This window comes from Asparagus officinalis, chromosome 6 (assembly GCF_001876935.1).
Source record: "Asparagus officinalis chromosome 6, Aspof.V1, whole genome shotgun sequence".
Lineage (NCBI taxonomy): Eukaryota > Viridiplantae > Streptophyta > Magnoliopsida > Asparagales > Asparagaceae > Asparagus > Asparagus officinalis.
Genome location: NC_033799.1, coordinates 78,460,534 through 78,479,943, shown reverse-complemented (window position 1 = coordinate 78,479,943; position 19,410 = coordinate 78,460,534). Strand labels below are relative to the sequence as shown.

At 38.8% G+C, this 19,410-nt stretch overlaps 1 protein-coding gene across 1 annotated transcript in view; it reads right to left on the bottom strand.

Moving 5' to 3' along the window:
• The window catches only part of LOC109846373 (transcriptional adapter ADA2), a 74,217-nt gene continuing 72,849 nt past the window's right edge, over window positions 18,043–19,410 (bottom strand). The window contains exon 15 of the mRNA XM_020415598.1: window positions 18,043–18,708. Within this exon, the coding sequence (XP_020271187.1) occupies window positions 18,502–18,708 (207 nt within the window). The 3' untranslated portion in view covers window positions 18,043–18,501. The remainder of the gene's footprint in view (window positions 18,709–19,410) is intronic.

Genomic DNA, 19,410 nt, shown 5'->3' with positions numbered 1-19,410 from the left:
AAGATTTCTGGCGCCTAATTGAAATGGACCGAAACTAACAAAATATGTCAGAAATCATGGGTTATAGCCCAAGAAATCACAAAATATGTACTTCGCCTAATTGTCTGCACCGGCCTGAAAAAGGGTGTAAATGAACAAATTTCATAGGTTATAGCTTGCGAAATCGTGAAATTTGACTACGCCGAGTTATTTGCCGTCAGATGAAACCATCGAAGTTTGGAAAAAATTGTTGCATATAGCTCACGAACTCGTGAAATTCGAACAATGGGTTATTATAACCCATGATATCGTGCCCGGGTCAAAACGGACCGAAACGGTCAGAAAACCATGGGTTATAACCCATGAAATCGCGATATTTAAACTCTTCCTCATTATTTGCCACCGGGTCCAATCACGATATTTGAACTCCGCCTAAGTCCCAAATGCACAAAAAGGGATTAAAATCACTTGTTACATCTCATGAAATCATCAATTTCGAATCCGGCAAAGGTATTTTCACACGGGGCGTCAAACAAACCAAAATGGTAAGAAATCGTACGGACAACAGCTCATGAAATTGTCGGTTTTGGCATTTTCGACACCAGACCGATAGAATAAAGTGGTCAAAATTCATAGGATACAGCTCATGAAATCGTCAGTTTTGAATTCGAGAAAGATTTTTGGCATCGGGTCGAAATGGACCGAAACTGACGAAATGAGTCAAAAATTATGGGTTATAGCTCACAAAATCACAAAATGAGTCAAAGTTGTCTGCACCGGCCCGAAAAGGGGCATAAATTGACAAATTTCATGGGTTATAGCATACGGAATCATGAAATTTGACTCCACTGAGTCATTTGCCACTAGACAAAGCCATCGATGTTAGGGAAAAATCGTTGCATATAGCTCATGAACTCGTGAAATTCGAACAATGGGTAATTATAACCCATGAAATCATGCCCGGGTCAAAACAGATCGAAACGGTCGAAAAACCATGGGTTATAACCCATGAAATCATGATATTTTAACTCAACCTAATTATTTGCCGCCGGGCCCAAACGCACGAGAAGGATCAATAATCACGTGTTACAGCTCATGAAATCATCGGTTTTGACACGGAGCATCGAACAGACCAAAATGGTCAAAAAATGTACAGACAATAACTCATGAATTCGTTGGTTTTAACATTTATGATACCTGACCGAAATAGAATAAAATGGTCAAAATTCATGGGTTATAGCTCATGAAATCGTCGATTTTGAATTCGGCAAAGATTTCTAGCGCCTGGTCGAAACGGACTAAAACTGACAAAATGTGTCAGAAATCATGGGTTATAGCTCACGAAATCACAAAATATGTACTCCGCCTAATTGTCTGCACCAGCCCGAAAAGGGGTGTAAATGGACAAATTTCATGGGTTATAGCTAAAGAAATCGTGAAATTTGACTCCGCCAAGTCATTTGCCATCAGACGAAACCATCAAAATTCAGAAAAAATCGTTGCATATAGCTCATGAACTCTTTAATTTCAAATAATGGGTTATTATAACCCATGAAATCGCGCCCCGGTCAAAACAGACCAAAACGGTTGGAATACTATAGGTAATAACCTATGAAATCATGATATTTGAACTCCGCATAAGTCCCAAATGCACGAGAAGGGTCTAAAATGACTTGTTATAGCTCATAAAATCATCGATTTTGAATCCGGCAAAGATATTTTGACACGGGCCGTCAAACAGACCAAAATGGTCAGAAATCGTATGGACAACAGCTCATGAAATCGTCGGTTTTGACATTTTTGACACCCGACCGAAACAGAATAAAATGGTCAAAATTCATGGGTTACAGCTGATGAAATCATCCGTTTTGAATACGACAAAGATTTCTTACACCTGGTCGAAACAGACCGAAGTTGATAAAATGAGTCAAAAATCATGGGTTATAACTCACGAAATCTAAAAAATATGGACTTTGCCTAATTGTCTACACCAGCCCAAAAAGGGGGCATAAATGGACAAATTTCATGGGTTATAGCTTACGAAATCATAAAATTTGACTCCGCCAAGTCATTTGCCGTCAGACGAAACAACCAAAGTTGGGAAAAAATCGTTGCATATAGCTCACAAACTCGTGAAATCTGAACAATGGGTTATTATAACCCATGAAATCATGCCCTGGTCAAAACAGACCGAAACGGTTGGAAAACCAACCCATGAAATCACGATATTTGAACTTTGCCTCATTATTTGCTGTCGGGCCCAAACGCATGAGAAGGGTCAATAATCACGTGTTATAGCTCAAAAAATCTCAAAATATGTACTCCGCCTAATAGTCTGCATCGTCCTAAAAAGGGGTTTAAATGGACAAATTTCATGGGTTATAGCTTACGAAATCGTGAAATTTGACTTCGCCGAGTCATTTGCCATCAGACGAAATCATCGAAGTTGGGAAAAATCGTTGCATATATCTCATGAACTTGTGAAATTTGAACAATGGGTTATTATATCCCATGAAATCGCGTCCGGGTCAAAACTGACTGAAACGGTCGGAAAACCATGGGTTATATAACCCATGAAATCAGGATATTTGAACTTCGCCTTATTATTTACCGTCGGGCCCTAACGTATGAGAAGGGTCAATAATACGTGTTATAGCTCATGAAATCATCGTTTTCAAATTCGGCAAAGATATTTTTGCACAAGTCATTGAACAGACCAAAATGATCAAAAATCGTATGGACAACATCTCATGAAATCGTCAGCTTAGACAAGTCCGACACCCTGCCAAAACTGAAGAAAATGGTCAAAATTCATGTGTTACAGCTCATGAAGTTGTCGGTTTTGAATTCGGCAAAGATTTCTGGCGCCAAGTCGAAATGGACCAAAACTGACAAAATGTGTCAGAAACAATGAGTTATAGCTCAAAAAATCGTGAAATATGCACTCCGCCAAATTATCTGCACCGGGCCAAAAAGGGACATATATGGACAAATTTCGTGGGTTATAGCTCACGAACTTGTGAAGTTCGAACAATGGGATAGAACCCATGAAATCGCGCCCTGGTCGAAACGGTCCGAAACTGTCGGAAAACCACGGGTTATAACCCATGAAATCATGATATTTGAACTCCGCCTAATTATTTACCACCGGGTCAAATGCACGAGAAGGGTCAATAATCACGTGTTATAGCTAATGAAATCATCAGTTTTAAATTCGACAAAGATATTTTGACATGAGGCGTCGATCAGACCAAAATGGTCAGAAATCGTACAGACAACAGCTTATGAAATCGTCGGTTTTGACATTTTTTAAACCCGACCGAAACAGAATAAAATGGTCAAAATTCATGGGTTACAGCTCATAAAATCATCGGTTTTGAATTCGACAAAGATTTCTAGTGCCGGGTCAAAATGAATCGAAACTGACAAAATGTGTCAGAAATCATGGGATATAGCTCACGAAATCATGAAATATGCACTCCGCCTAATTGTCTGTACCGCACCAAAAAGGGGAGTAAATGGAGAAATTTTGCATGTTATTTCTCACTAACTTGTGAAATTTGACTCCGCGGAGTCATTTGTCATCGGACGAAACCATAGAAGTTGGGAAAAAATTGTTGCATGTATCTCACAAACTCGTGAAATTCGAACAATGGGTTATGACCTATGAAATCATGCCCGGGTCAAAACAGATCGAAACGGTCGACAAACCATGGGTTATAAGCCATGAAGTAGCAATATTTTAACTCCGCCTAAGGCCCAAACGTACGAGAAGGGCCAATAATCACGTGTTACAGCTCATGAAATCATTGGTTTTGAATCTGGCAAAGATATTTTGACACGGGGCGTCGAACAAACCAAAATGGTCAGAAATCATACGGACAATAGCTCATGAAATTGTTTGTTTTGACATTTTCGACACCCGACCGAAACAGAATAAATAGTCAAATTTCGTGGGGTACAGCTCAAGAGATCATCAGTTTTGAATTCGTCAAATATTTCTGGCACCTGGTCGAAATAGACCGAAACTGACAAAATGTGTCAGAAATTATGGGTTATAGTTCATAAAATCTAGAAATATGGACTTTGCCAAATTGTCTACACCAGCCCAAAAAGGGGAGTAAATGGACAAATTTCATGGGTTATAGCTAACGAAATCGTGAAATTTGATATCCGTCGAGTCATTTGCCGTCAGACAAAACAACAGAAGTTGGGAAAAATCGTTGCATATAGCTCACAAACTCGTGAAATCTGAACAATGGGTTATTATAACCTATGAAATCGCGTCCGGGTCAAAACGGACCAAAACGGTCGGAAAACCAAGCCATGAAACCACGATATTTGAACTTTGCCTCATTATTTTCTGTCGGGCCCAAACGCATGAGAAGGGTCAATAATCACGTGTTATAGCTCACAAAATCTCGAAATATGTATTCCACCTAATAGTCTGCATCGGCCCGAAAAGGGGTTTAAATGGACAAATTTCATAGGTTATAGCTTACAAAATCGTGAAATTTGACTCTGCCGAGTCATTTGCCATCAGACGAAACCATCGAAGTTAGGAAAAATCATTGTATATAGCTAATGAACTCGTGAAATTTGAACAATGGGTTACTATAACCTATGAAATCGCGCCCGGATCAAAACTGACTGAAATGGTCGAAAAACCATGGGTTATAACCCATGAAATCACGATATCTGAACTTCACCTCATTATTTGCCGTCAGGCCCTAACGCATGAGAAGGATCAATAATCACATGTTATAGCTCATGAAATCATCGTTTTTGAATTCAGCAAAGATATTTTGGCACAAGGCATTGAACAGACCAAAATGGTCAGAAATCATACGGACAATATCTCATGAAATCATCAGTTTAGACATGTCCGACACCCTACCAAAACTGAAGAAAATGGTCAAAATCCATGGGTTACAGCTCATGAAATTGTCGGTTTTGAATTCGACAAAGATTTTTGGCGCCAGGTCGAAATAGACCAAAACTGACAAAATGTGTCAGAAACAATGAGTTATAGCTCAAGAAATCATGGAAAATGCACTCCGCTAAATTATCTGCACCGGGCCAAAAAGGGACGTAGATGGACAAATTTCATGGGTTGTAGCTCACGAACTTGTGAAATTCGAACAATGGGTTATAACCCATGAAATCGCGCCCTGGTCGAAACAGTCCGAAACGGTCGGAAAACCACGGGTTATAACCCATGAAATCGTGATATTTGAACTCCACCTAATTATTTACTACCGGGTCAAACGCACGAGAAGGGTCAATAATCACGTGTTATAGCTAATTAAATCATCAGTTTTGAATTCGACAAAGATATTTTGACACGAGGCGTCGATCAGACCAAAATGGTCAGAAATCGTACAGATAGCAGCTCATGAAATTGTCGGTTTTGACATTTTTAAACCCGGTTGAAACAGAATAAAATGGTCAAAATTTATGGGTTATAGCTCATAAAATTGTCGGTTTTGAATTCGACAAAGATTTCTAGTGCCGGGTCAAAATCAATCGAAACTGACAAAATGTGTCATAAATCATAGGATATACCTCACGAAATCGAGAAATATGCACTCCGCTTAATTGTCTGCACCGCACCGAAAAGAGGAGTAAATGGAGAAATTTCGCATGTTATTTCTCACTAACTTGTGAAATTTGACTCCGCGAAGTCATTTGTCATCGGACGAAACCATAGAAGTTGGGAAAAAATCATTGCATGTAGCTCACGAACTCGTGAAATTCGAACAACGGGTTATGACCTATGAAATCGCGCCCGGGTCAAAATAGATCGAAATGGTCGACAAACCATGGGTTATAAACCATGAAGTAGCAATATTTTAACTCCGCCTAAGGCCCAAACGCACAAGAAGGGTCAATAATCACGTGTTACAGCTCATGAAATCATCGGATTTGAATCTGGCAAAGATATTTTGACACGGGGTGTCGAACAAACCAAACTGGTCAAAAATCATACGGACAATAGCTCATGAAATTGTTGGTTTTGACATTTTCGACACCTGACCGAATCAGAATAAAATAGTCAAAATTTATGGGGTACAGCTCAAGAGATCGTCAGTTTTGAATTCGTCAAATATTTCTGGCGCCTGGTCGAAATGGACCGAAACTGACAAAATGTGTTAGAAATTATGGGTTATAGTTCATGAAATCACAAAATATGCACTCCGTCTAATTGTGTGCAGTGGGCCAAAAAGGGGCGTAAATGGACAAATTTTATGGGTTATAGCTTACGAAATCGTGAAATTTGACTTAGCCGAGTCATTTGCCGGCAGACGAAGCCATCGAAGTTGGGAAAAAAATCGTTGCATATAACTCACGAACTCGTGAAATTCGAACAATGGGTTATTATAACCCATGAAACCACACCCCGGGGCAAAACCGACCGAAACGGTTTGAAAATCATAGGTTAAAACCAATGAAATCGCGATATTTGAACTCCGCCTCATTATAGCTCATGAAATCATCGTTTTTGAATTCAGCAAAGTTATTTTGACACAAGGTGTTGAACAGAGCAACATGGTCAGAAATCGTACGGACAACAGCTCATGAAATCGTCGGTTTTGACATTTCCGACACCCTGCTGAAACTAAAGAAAATGGTCAAATTCATGGGTTACAGCTTATGAAATCGTCGATTTTTAATTTGACAAATATTTCTGGCACCAGATCAAAATGGACCTAAACTGACTAAATGTGTCAGAAACAATGGGTTATAGCTCAAGAAATCGCGAAATTTGCACTCCGCCTAATTGTCTGCACTGGGCCGAAAAGGAGCGTAGATGGACAAATTTCTTGGGTTGTAGCTCACAAAATCGAGAAATTTGACTCCGCCAAGTCAAATGTCGTTGCACGAAACCATATAAGTTGGGCAAAAATTGTTGCATGTAGCTCACAAACTCGTGAAATTCAAACAATGGGTTATAACCCATTAAATCGAACCCAGGTCAAAATGGTCTGAAACGGTCGAAAAACCATGGGTTATAACCCATGAAATCGTGATATTTAAACTCCGCCTAATTATTTGCCACCGGGACCAAACACACGAGAAGGTCAATAATCACGTGTTATAGCTCATGAAATCATCAGTTTTGAATTCAGCAAATATATTTGGACAAGGGGTGTCAAACAGACCAAAATGGTCAGAAATCGTACAAACAACAGCTCATGAAATCATCAGTTTTGAAATTTTTTAAACCTAGCCGAAACATAATAAAATGATAAAAATTCATTGGTTACAGCTCAAGAAATCATCGGTTTTGGATTCGGCAAATATTTCTAGCGTCGGGTTGAAACGGACAAAACGTGTTAGAAATCATGAGTTATAGCTCAAGAAACCACAAAATATGCACTCCACCAAATTATTGCATGTACTCACAAACTCGTGAAATTCGACAAAAATTGTTGCATGTAGCTCACAAACTCGTGAAATTCAAACAATGGGTTATAACCCATGAAATCGCGCCTAGGTCGAAACAGACCGAAACGGTTGAAAAACCATGAGTTATAACCGATGAAATTACGATATTTAAACTCCACCTAATTATTTGCCACCGGGATAAAACGCTTGAGAAGGATCATAATCACGTGTTATAGCTCATGAAATCGTCGGTTTTGAATTCAGCAAAGATATTTTTACACGGGGCGTCGAACAGACAAAAATGGTCAGAAATCATACAGACAACAGCTCATGAAATCATCGGTTTTGACTTTTCAACACCCGACCGAAACATAATTGTTTTCGTCAAAAGTCGAATTTGTTGTCGAATTCATTATATCTTTAGTCGATTACAATAAATTCAAAGAAAACAGCCTTTTTATAAGACTCTTTTACACAACAAAAAGAAAATTACAACTCTTGAGAAAATAAACGCAGGATCGTTGTTTGGATCACTGCTTTCGTGGGTTCTTTGCCTGTGCCGGGAACGCTTTGGTTCGTGGACCACCGAATCACAGATCGTGAAGCGAGGTTTACTGAGTCTTCCTTCGTTATCGAAGTTAGAAATTGAAACGATATCTTATCGAAGTAAGATAGTCGTTCTTCTTGAAATCAAGTCAAAGCCTGAATATCAAGGAGTTCCCAGAAGCTCGAGTACTCTGCCCTCTCTGCTCTGAAATCAGCTTGTGAATGCTCTCTGATCAGCCCCCTTCAAAGAAATCACCTCGGGGTATTTATAGCCCGTTGATGAACAGTGCTCGCGAGACAGCATTTGCTGTCTCGGCGGGCGAGACAGTGTTTGCTGTCTCGCTGGCCGAGACAGTGTTTGCTGTCTCGCCCAGCGAGACAGTAAATTTGCTGTCTCGCCCAGCGAGACAGTAAATACTGTCTCGGAAAATGCAGTTTCTCATTGTAACCGCTCTCCCACGTTTTAAACTCCGTTATTTTGGCAGTTATCCACGTGATTCTCGCCCACGACGTTTCCCACGTTCTTGAACAGTTAGTGGCCACGTGTAGGGCAGTTGCAAAGGTAGTTTTGACCATCTGAAAACTGTCTCACGTGCAAGACAGTAAATTCTGTCTCGCACGGCGAGACAGCAAAGACTGTCTCGCGTGGGCGAGACAGTAAAAGTCTGTCTCGCCCGCGAGACAGTAAAGACTGTCTCGCGCGGCGAGACAGTCAAGTCTGTCTCGCACGGCGAGACAGTCAAGACTTGTGTTTTTTCTGCCTTTTTGGATGATTTCCTCTTGAGCTGTATTTGGATATCTTTCAGCATTTTTTGACGCCTACAGATACCCCCTCCAAAGTATTCCAGACTCAATCTTTTATAGAGGAGTTCTGGGATGCTTTGGATAAGATAGATCTTACTTACGATCCTTTCAATGCTTGGTTGAGTAGATCGTGTAGAGGAACCCGTAGGTGGCTTCAACTTTTGATCTCTTTGTCTCTCAATCTATTCAGTGCTTTGTAGAATAGTTAAGATTCTTCCCGGCATTGCGTTTATCGCTTGTCCATTGTAGAGATCTTGAATTAAAGCTGGAACTTGTACTTGTGAAATCAGCTCTTGTCGTCAAGTTGACACTGCATATACCCGTTTAGGGGTAGTCAGGTTATTCTCAAGAATATTTTAACTGATATTCTCCAGAAACTTCCTGTTAAGGATAGGAAAACAGTTTAGACTCGTGTACCTATTGGAGTATTCAGGTTATTCTTAAGAATATTCTGAGTAATATTCTCTAGAAACTTCCTGTTGAGGGTAGGAAAATAGTTTAGACTCGTGTACCTATTGGAGTATTTTGGTCTCTTTTTTATTGGTAGAGATGAACCCGAAATCCGGAGAGGAAGAATTTTATATTCCATCTCCTGGTCTCTTTTTTGTTGGTAGAGATAAACCCTAGATGATGGAGAGGAAGAATTTTATATTCTGTCTCCTGGTCTCTTGTTTGTTGGTAGAGATGAACCCGAAATCGGAGAGGAAGAATTTTATATTCTATCTCCTGGTCTCTTGTTTGTTGGTAGAGATAAACCCGAAATCGGAGAGGAAGAATTTTATATTCTATCTCCTGGTCTCTTGTTTGTTGGTAGAGATAAACCCGAAATCGAACCCAGAATCGGAGAGAAAGAATTTTATATTCTATCTCCTGGAGTAAAGAAACTCAAAGTGGGATCTCCACTTAGAGAATCTGGATTGGTTTGAATAATCCTAACTGTCATAAGGTTTGATTACTCAATTCAAAAGTGGACCCTTCGTTCGCAAAAAATGAATCGAAAGGAGATTTTGGTTGTGGTCTTAACTGTAGTAGGGTTTGACCAAGTGGGAGTTTTGAGACGATCCTAACTGTTTAAAGGTTTGATCGTTCAATTGATGGACCTCTCGTTCATGGAAGGAATCGAGAGGGGATTTTGGCTTTGGTCCTAACTGTTTAAAGGTTTGACCAAGTGGGAGTTTTGAGACGATCCTGACTGTTTAAAGGTTTGATCGTTCAATTTGTGGACCTCTCATTCATGGAAGGAATCGAGAGGAGATTTTGGCTTTGGTCCTAACTGTTTAAAGGTTTGACCAAATAGGAGTTTGAGACGATCCTGATTTTAATAAAGGTTTGATCGTTCAATTTGTGGACCTCTCGTTCATGAAAGGAATCGAGAGGGGATTTTGGCTTTGGTCCTAACTGTTTAAAGGTTTGACCAAGATGGGAATTTGAGACGATCCTAACTGTTTAAAGGTTTGATCGTTCAATTTGTGGACCTCTCGTTCATGGAACGAATCGAGAGGGGATTTTGGCTTTGGTCCTAACTGTTTAAAGGTTTGACCAAGATGGGAATTTGAGACGATCCTAACTGTTTAAAGGTTTGATCGTTCAATTTGTGGACCTCTCGTTCATGGAACGAATCGAGAGGGGATTTTGGCTTTGGTCCTAACTGTTTAAAGGTTTGACCAAAAGGGGATTTTGGTTTTGGTCCTAACTGTTTAAAGGTTTGACCAAAAGGGGATTTTGGCTTTGGTCCTAACTGTTTAAAGGTTTGACCAAGATATGAGTTTTGTGAGGGAAGATTGATCTAAAGAGGTGATCGAATCTCATCTCAGCAAAAGAATGTTCGGAAATCATAATAAGAGTTTAGTTTTTATCATTTTGTTCATAATAATCGGGTTATCCCTAAGAATATTATATTTAACATTCTTCCGGGAACTTCCCGTTACATGAATTATCCACCCCCAACTTTCTTTGCAAAACTGGGTGTAACGAGGAGTACGTTATCCTCAGTCGCATGTTCGGGTTATCCTTAAGAATAAAGATTCTCTAGGAACTTCCCATAAATCATCCACCCCCAGCTTCTTTTGTGAGGCCGAGTTTAACATTGTACTTAGTTGGATGACCGAGAAGCAGTTTATACTCATATACTCTTTGGAGTGTGAGAAGGAGCAGTTTATACTCTTATACTTGTCGGAGTCTTCATTCGACTTAATTGAGCGATATAACGCCGGCTTTTCGTCGTTATGACGCCGGAGTCAATTAGGGCTTGGATCTTGTTTTTGAGTCCAAAGCAAATCTTGGTGGGATGAAGAATCCTTCTGTGGTACGCACAGTAATTTGGATCCGTAATCATTATAGCTTCCTCCTGATCTTTAATAGGTGGTAGCTCAATTTTGTTATTGGCGAGGAGGTATTCCAATATGGATGGAGTTTCATCATCTTCGAAAGAATACTCTTTTTGGAACCTCGGATCGAGAGTTGCATTCCCAATGATTGCAGATGTCATTGGTTGGCCTCTCTCAGCTTTTTTTTCTTTTAAGAAAGTGCTCAGCTTGTTCACCTCGAGATTTTAACTCCTTCCAAGTTGTGGATGGCACGACCCCCAGAGCTTCCAGGACATCGATAGAGAGGTTATTGTGGCATGTTTGCAGTATGAACTCCTCTGTAATAGGATCTCTGCAATTCATTGCTTTGTTACGGAAACGCTTGACAAAATTGTCGACTGACTCTCCGTCTTTTTGCTTCTCATCTAGAAGGGTTCCGATTGACACTTCGGTGTCATCATCAAAGAAGTTGCTGAGGAACAAACTTTCCATGTCATCCCAGCAATTGATACTCCCTGGCTTGAGCCGTCGGTACCAATCGAAGGCGGTCCCACGAAGGATGCCAACGAATGACCAGACCATTAAAGCCTCGTTTCCAGATATCATGCCCAAATGAGACTTGAAATAAATCAAGTGCTGAATAGGCGAGCTCTTCCCCTCAAATGGTGTGAAGTTAACCAGATTGAATTTGGCTGGGTATGGTATTGAATCCCATTCTCTTGGATAGGGACATGGAATACCTGTCTTTTTCACTTCTTGAGCCGTCATCAAAGCGTTGATTTTGTTTTCAAGCTCTTTCATCTTCTCATCCTCGTCTATGTCTTCATTCGAAGGACGTTGAGGAGAATGAGTTAGACCACCCCCTGTAAGAGGTACTATTGAACTACCTCCAATATCGTTATTGGGAAGATCCGTTAAACCACCCCCAGCGTTATTGCTATTGGGAGGTGTATCGACCATAATGACTTCATCCACTTCTGGATCACTATCATCTGTGACATTCTGAGCGCGGTAGCTGGATTCAGCTCGTTGGCTGGACTCGGGAGGTTGAGGCTGTTGAGTTAACAGTTCTCTCATTTGTTGGATAGCCAACTTTATTTCTGTCTTCACTTCAGCTCTAATTTCTTCACGTTGTTTGGCTAGAGCTTCCTGAAGTATTTGAGTGAACTGATCAGCAGTGATTGTGAATACTTCCCTGATTTGTCCTGTGCTAGATATTGTATCATCCGAAGCGATTGCAGAACAAGTGTCCGAGAGTTCATCCTCTGATGACATCCCTTCATGCATTCTCTTGATAGCTCCTAGCCGGAGTCGAGACTTCCGTCGGGCAATTCTTGAATTGACTTTTCCTCCCGAGGAAAAATCGGGTCTTGATTCACTCGAGTGCCACTTAGACTTTCTCTTATCAGCCACGTTGATGGTGACTTCTGGGAATTCATCATCTTGGGCAGCTGATTTTCTCTTGCGGAAATGTACAGGAACAATGAGAGCGAATAATTCTTTTTCGAAATTTATTCACATCCCCAACTTGATAATACGATTCATCGGTATGATTGCCAAAAAATCGTATCGTTTGTTGGCATGACCTCCCAGGTATGACGATATCTTTTGGTGAATGCGTCTTCTTCTGAGGGTGTAAAACCTTGTTGGCATTCTCAGGACAATTTATTGTTACCTTTGAACGATCCAAGGTTATGTCGGGAGTCGCACATTTAGAACCACCCCCTTGTGGATATGGAGTTTTAACGGGCTCCGAATGCTGATTTTGCACAACTCTAGATTTTGGAATCCAAACTCTGCAAAGTTTTGATGGTTCTTTGACCACCGTTTCTTTGTTTCTTTCTCGTCTTTGTTGTAAGAGAGCACGAGCATGAGCTGCGTTTGCACGACGTTTTTGTATACGTTCTTTGAGGGTTGAGCGAGCCCTTTTGACGAGTGTCCATTCCTCCGTCGTGAATTGTGCAGAAACGTGAGTAGTTTGTCGTTGCGTTGAACAAACCACTTGTTGTTTCCTCGACTCTAAGTCCGCATAATGATCCTCGTCAGAAGTGACCCTAGGGGGGTATTTATAGCCTCAAGGGTCTGTAACTACAAAAACTCAGCAATCATAGAAATCAGTATGGCGAGACAGTGTTTGCTGTCTCGCTGGCCGAGACAGTGTTTGCTGTCTCGCCCAGCGAGACAGTAAATTTGCTGTCTCGCCCAGCGAGACAGTAAATACTGTCTTGGAAAACGAATATTCTTGACAGTTTCTCGCTGTAACTGTCTTCCCACGTTTTAAACTCCGTTATTCTGGCAGTTATCAACGTGATTCTCGCCCACGACGTTCCCCATGTTCTTGAACAGTTGGTGGCCACGTGTCGGCGGTTATAAAGTGGTTTCTAACTTCTTTGAAAACTGTCTCATGGGCGAGACAGAGAATGATGTCTCGCGGGCGAGACAGAGAATGCTGTCTCGCGGGCGAGACAGAGAATGCTGTCTCGCGGGCGAGACAGAGAATGCTGTCTCGCGGGCGAGACAGAGAATGCTGTCTCGCCTGCGAGACAGAGAATGCTGTCTCGCCTGGCGAGATAGTAAAGACTGTCTCGCATGCGAGACATCCCAAACTTGTGTTCTTCTGCCTTTTTGGATGATTTCCTCTTGAGCTGTATTTGGATATCTTTCAGCATTTTTTGACGCCTACAATAATAAAATGGTCAAAATTCATGGGTTACAGCTAATGAAATCGTCGATTTTGAATTCGGCAAAGATTTCTAGCGCCGGGTCGAAACGGGCCGAAACTTACAAAATGTGTCAGAAATCATGGGATATAGCTCACGAAATCGCGAAATATGCACTCCGCCTAATTGTCTGCAACGGGCCGAAAAGGGGTGTAAATGGACAAATTTTGTGGGTTATAGCTTACAAAATCGTGAAATTTGACTCCGTCGAGTCATTTGCCGTAAGATGAAACCATCGAAGTTCGGAAAAAATCTTTGCATATAGCTCACGAACTCGTGAAATTCAAACAAGGGGTTATTATAACTAATGAAATCGCGCACCGATCGAAACGGACCGAAACGATCGGAAAATCATGGGTTATATAACCTATGAAATCGCAATAACCTATGAAATCGCAATATTTGAACTCCACCTAATTGTTTGTTGCCAAGCCCAAACGCACAAGAGGGGTCAATAATCATATGTTATAGCTCATGAAATCATTGGTTTTGAATTCGGCGAAGATATTTTGACATGGGGTGTCGAAAAGACCAAAATGGTTAGAAGTCATATGGACAACAGCTCATGAAATCTTTAGTTTCGACATTTTGGACACCCAACAAAAATAGAATAAAATGGTAAAAATTGATGGGTTACAGCTTAAGAAATCATCGGTTTTGAATTTGGCAAAGATTTCTGGCGCTGGGTCGAAACTGACAAAATGTGTTAGAAATCATGGGATATAGCTCACGAAATCATGAAATATGCACTCCGCCTAATTGTCTGTACCACGCCGAAAAGGGGCAAAATGGACAAATTTCGTGGATTATTGCTCACTAAATCGTGAAATTTGACTACGCCGAGTCATTTGCCGTTGGATGAAACCATAGAAGTTGGGAAAAAATTATTTCATGTAGCTCACGAACTCATGAAATTCAAACAATGGGTTATAAACCGTGAAATCGCGACCAGGTCAAAACAGACCGAAACGGTCGAAAACCCATGGGTTATAACCCATGAAATCGCGATATTTTAACTCCGCCTAATTATTTGTCACCAGGCCCAACGACACGAGAAGGGTCAATAATCATGTGTTACAGCTCATGAAATCATCAGTTTTGAATTCGGCAAAGATATTTTGATACGGGGCGTCGAACAGACCAAATTGGTCAGAAATAGTATAGAAACCAGCTCATGAAATCATCTGTTTTAACATTTTCGATACCCGACCGAAACAGAATAAAATGGTCAAAATTCATGGGTTACAGCTCATGAAATCGTCATTTTTGAATTCGGCAAAGATTTCTGGCTCCTGGTCAAAACGGACCAAAACTAACAAATGTGTCAGAAATCATGGGTTATAGCTTACGAAATCGCGAAATATGCACTCCGCCTAGTTATCTGTATCGGGCCGAAAAGGGGCGTAAATGGAAAATTTCATGGGTTATAGCTTACGAAATCATGAAATTTAACTTCGCCAAGTCATTTGCCGTTAGAAGAAATCGTCGAAGTTGGTAAAAAAAATTGTTGCATATAGCTCTTGAAGTCAAGATATTCGAACAATGGGTTATTATAACCCATGAAATCGTGCCCGGGTCAAAACAGACTGAAACGGTCGGAAAACCATGAGTTATAACCCATGAAATCACGATATTTGAACTCTGCCTTATTATTTGCCACCGAGCCCAAACGCACGAGAATGGTCAATAATCACGTGTTATAGCTCTTGAAATCATCGGTTTTGAATTCGGCAAAGATATTTTGGCACAAGGCGTTGAAAAGACGAAAGTGGTCAGAAATCATACGGACAACAGCTCATGAAATCGTCGGTTTTGATATTTTTGACACCTGACCGAAACAGAATAAAATGGTCAAAGTTCATGGGTTACAGCTCATGAAATTGTCCGTTTTGAATTCGTCAAATATTTCAAGCGCCTGGTCGAAATGGACAGAAACTAAGAAAATGTGTCAGAAATCATGGGTTATAACTCATAAAATCACGAAACATGCGCTCCGCCTAATTGTCTGCATCGGGCCGAAAAAGAGCATAAATGGACAAATTTCAAGGGCTATAGCTTACGAAATCGTGAAATTTGACTCCGCCGAGTCATTTGTCGTCAGACGAAACCATTGAAGTTAGGAAAACATCATTGCATATAGCTCACGAACTCATGAAATTCGAACAATGGGTTAATATAACCCGTGAAATTGTGCCCAGGACAAAACTGACCGAAATGGTCGGAAAACCATGATTTATAACCCATGAAATCGCGATATTTGAGCTTCGCCTCTATAAAACCCCGAAAATTTGAATATTATGTGAAAAATAATAATAAATATATTATATGGTGAAAATATAACATATTTTGATATTTGAGTATGATAGGAATTGTAAATAATAATAGTATAATTAAACTTTGTGATCCGAAAAAATCAAACATATAATATAGTTAATTACTTTAAAATGATCTAATCTAATCTAATAAGAAGAAAATAGATGAAAGTACTATGAAAGTTGATGCAATTTCATAATTCATAATTTTTAAACAATCTAATCTAATCTAATAAAAAGAAAATAATAAATATACATACATGTTGAAGAAGATGAAACTGCTATGAAAAATAATAATAAATATATTATATGGTGAAAATATAACATATTTTGATATTTGAGTATGATAGGAATTGTAAATAATAATAGTATAATTAAACTTTGTGATCCGAAAAAATCAAACATATAATATAGTTAATTACTTTAAAATGATCTAATCTAATCTAATAAGAAGAAAATAGATGAAAGTACTATGAAAGTTGATGCAATTTCATAATTCATAATTTTTAAACAATCTAATCTAATCTAATAAAAAGAAAATAATAAATATACATACATGTTGAAGAAGATGAAACTGCTATGAAAATTATTACAATTTCTTGATCTGAAAAAAATCAAACATACAATATAATTAACTGATTTAAATTAATCTAATCAAATCTAATAATAAAGGCACATACTTATAGAAGGAAATAAAAGTGCTATAGAAATTGTCATAATTTATTAGCTTATATATATTGGTATGTGATGTTGCAGGTGAGAGGATAATAATCGTAAATAGAGTTCTTTTTTAAATAATAATAGTATAATTAAACTTTGAAACTAATTATGCAGTACATTGAACTACTTGAATTTTAGTTGGTGAGAGATCGCCACTTTGTGTGTAATTATTAATCATATAGCATGTGAATAATTGTTCGTAATTTGGCATTATTAATCATATAGCAAGTGAATAATTGTTTGCAATTTGATCATTGATCACATATAAGAGCGATGAGAGTAAATTTGGCATTTATAAATTGTTTTTTAATTTAGCTAAGCTGCTCTTCATTCAGGTTTACATTTCGATTTAAACTATATCCTTATTTTTATAATATGTATATTTAATAAAAATTCATCAATTTATCAACTTACTCTTACTTAATAGATTAGTCTTTGAATTCTAAATGTATTTTTGTCTACTGAAAGATTTTTTCGAACTCGTGCTTTTAAAGAGAGTATGATAAGTATTAATATAAAAATACATATATAACTATGGGCATTTCACCCAACCGGTGAAAAATAGAAGCAACATACATAGCTATGCAAAAGCTTTCGTGTGTACTACCAGTGAAAATTAGAAGCAACATGAAAATTATCTTTTTACCAATCGGTTAGTTTCCATCTCACCAACCAATCGGCTAACCTTATGCACCGATGCATACAGACTGTCTTGGGCAGTGTAGATTTATTCAGGGAGAAGTCGAATCATATAGTACATGCACTTGTATTGCCAATGCGTAGGCGGAAAACAAACTTTATTTCTCGCACACACTTGCATGTACAAATATGCACGTATGGAAGGCAACCAGTGCCCACCCAAATTTCCGCAAATCGTATAACAAAAGAGTACTTAAGAAACGTTCTTACATTTTTGTCCTTATTCCCCCACCCGCTGGGGTTTTAACGCTGCACGCATGAGTTGGACGTTTATACTTGGATCTTTTGGTGGCATCAACTGATCAATAACGTGGTGATCTCGAACCTCATCTAAAGTTATATATAAGCATCCAGACCGAGAACTCTTTTTGGGCAACTCATGACCATAGATGGAACTCAAATCTATATATAAGTATGGCAGTTCCCAATTGCATAACAGCGAGGAAGCTGGAAGTGATATCCCACATATCACATCCAACAGCATGTTTATTTTAACAAGATGAATCACAAAGTAGCAGCATTCATAATATTATGTCCAGAATGGTAAGAAGTGAAGACAATTTAAAGTGGGGAAAAAATGCAATTAGCAGGACAAATGCCCGACAACAACAATATCATCTCCAGTGGTGCAAAGATAATTGTATCATCAACACAAATTAGAGGTAAAAGAGAAAAATAAAAACTAAACATTTTGAAATTCAAGCAATTGAATATTTACTCTGAATTGTCCCGCGGAACGTCAATATATTCATGATTTGAGACCCATGGACTTAAATTTAACTTGTTAGAACCAGAATGCGTCTCCTCAGGATGCCAATGCATGTGAACAGGGAATTTTGAGCTGCACATGGGGGCAGTGCAATGCCAATACTGCCCCCACTTACATGCGAACTTGTTTGGAACAGCGTTCATAACTACCCTGAACATGTAGTTCTTACACTTATTCAAGTAGACGCTACAAGATGCGCAATTGCACAAATGAAAAGTATGAATTTAACACAAATGGATCCTGAATTAAGAAAAAGATCAAACATTAGGAGCCTCCTCATGCTGACCCAACTTTTTTGTTACTATGTCATAAACCTTGTCAACTTTGCTTGGGTCAACTTTGAATAGAGGGTATGCATCAGCTTTCCTCATAACAGAACCCTTGAATATCTCTTGGACCAAAACCTCTTGCATTTTGAGATAGAAACTGGGTAATAATCTGCTTTGACAGCACAGTTGTTGCTCCTGAAAATCGTGAAACTACCATGTCAAAATACGTTTAATGATGACATCAAGTGCCATTAACTACCATAACACAAAATGTTAACTGAACCCAGCCAACCACAGGCCCCCTCCCCCTCAAACCCCACTCTCCTCCCCAACGCACCCCCCCCCGCAAACAAAAAAAAAAAAAAAAAAAAACAAACAACGGTGTGCACACACAAAAAAAGAGAAAAACCCCACCCCTTACCCTAAAAATCACATATTTTATCCTTCTGTCTCAGTTAAAGGTCGTCTTTCTTCTTTTTATAGGAGAGTAGGTAAATATTAAGTGCATGTTTGACGACTTACTTATTTCTACTTATAAGTACTTTTTACTTATAAGTTGACAACATTGTGTTTGGTAAGAGTCACCTATGTTGCTTATTTGTTACTTATAAGTAGCAAAAAAATAAGTTGGGATTTCCAAATTTAATTTTTGGCTACTTATATGGAGCTTTCTTTATTCCGGTCAAAAGACATAAATACCATACTATTACCTTTACTTAGTTAAATATTTTCTTATTATAAAGTGATTAATGTTACTATTTAATTAGTGAATTTATTTATTAATTATTATTAATTTATTAATAATAATATATAATATGATATAAAATATAATATAGTAATACATATTATAATATATAATAATAATAATATAATAATATATAATATTGTTATTACAAA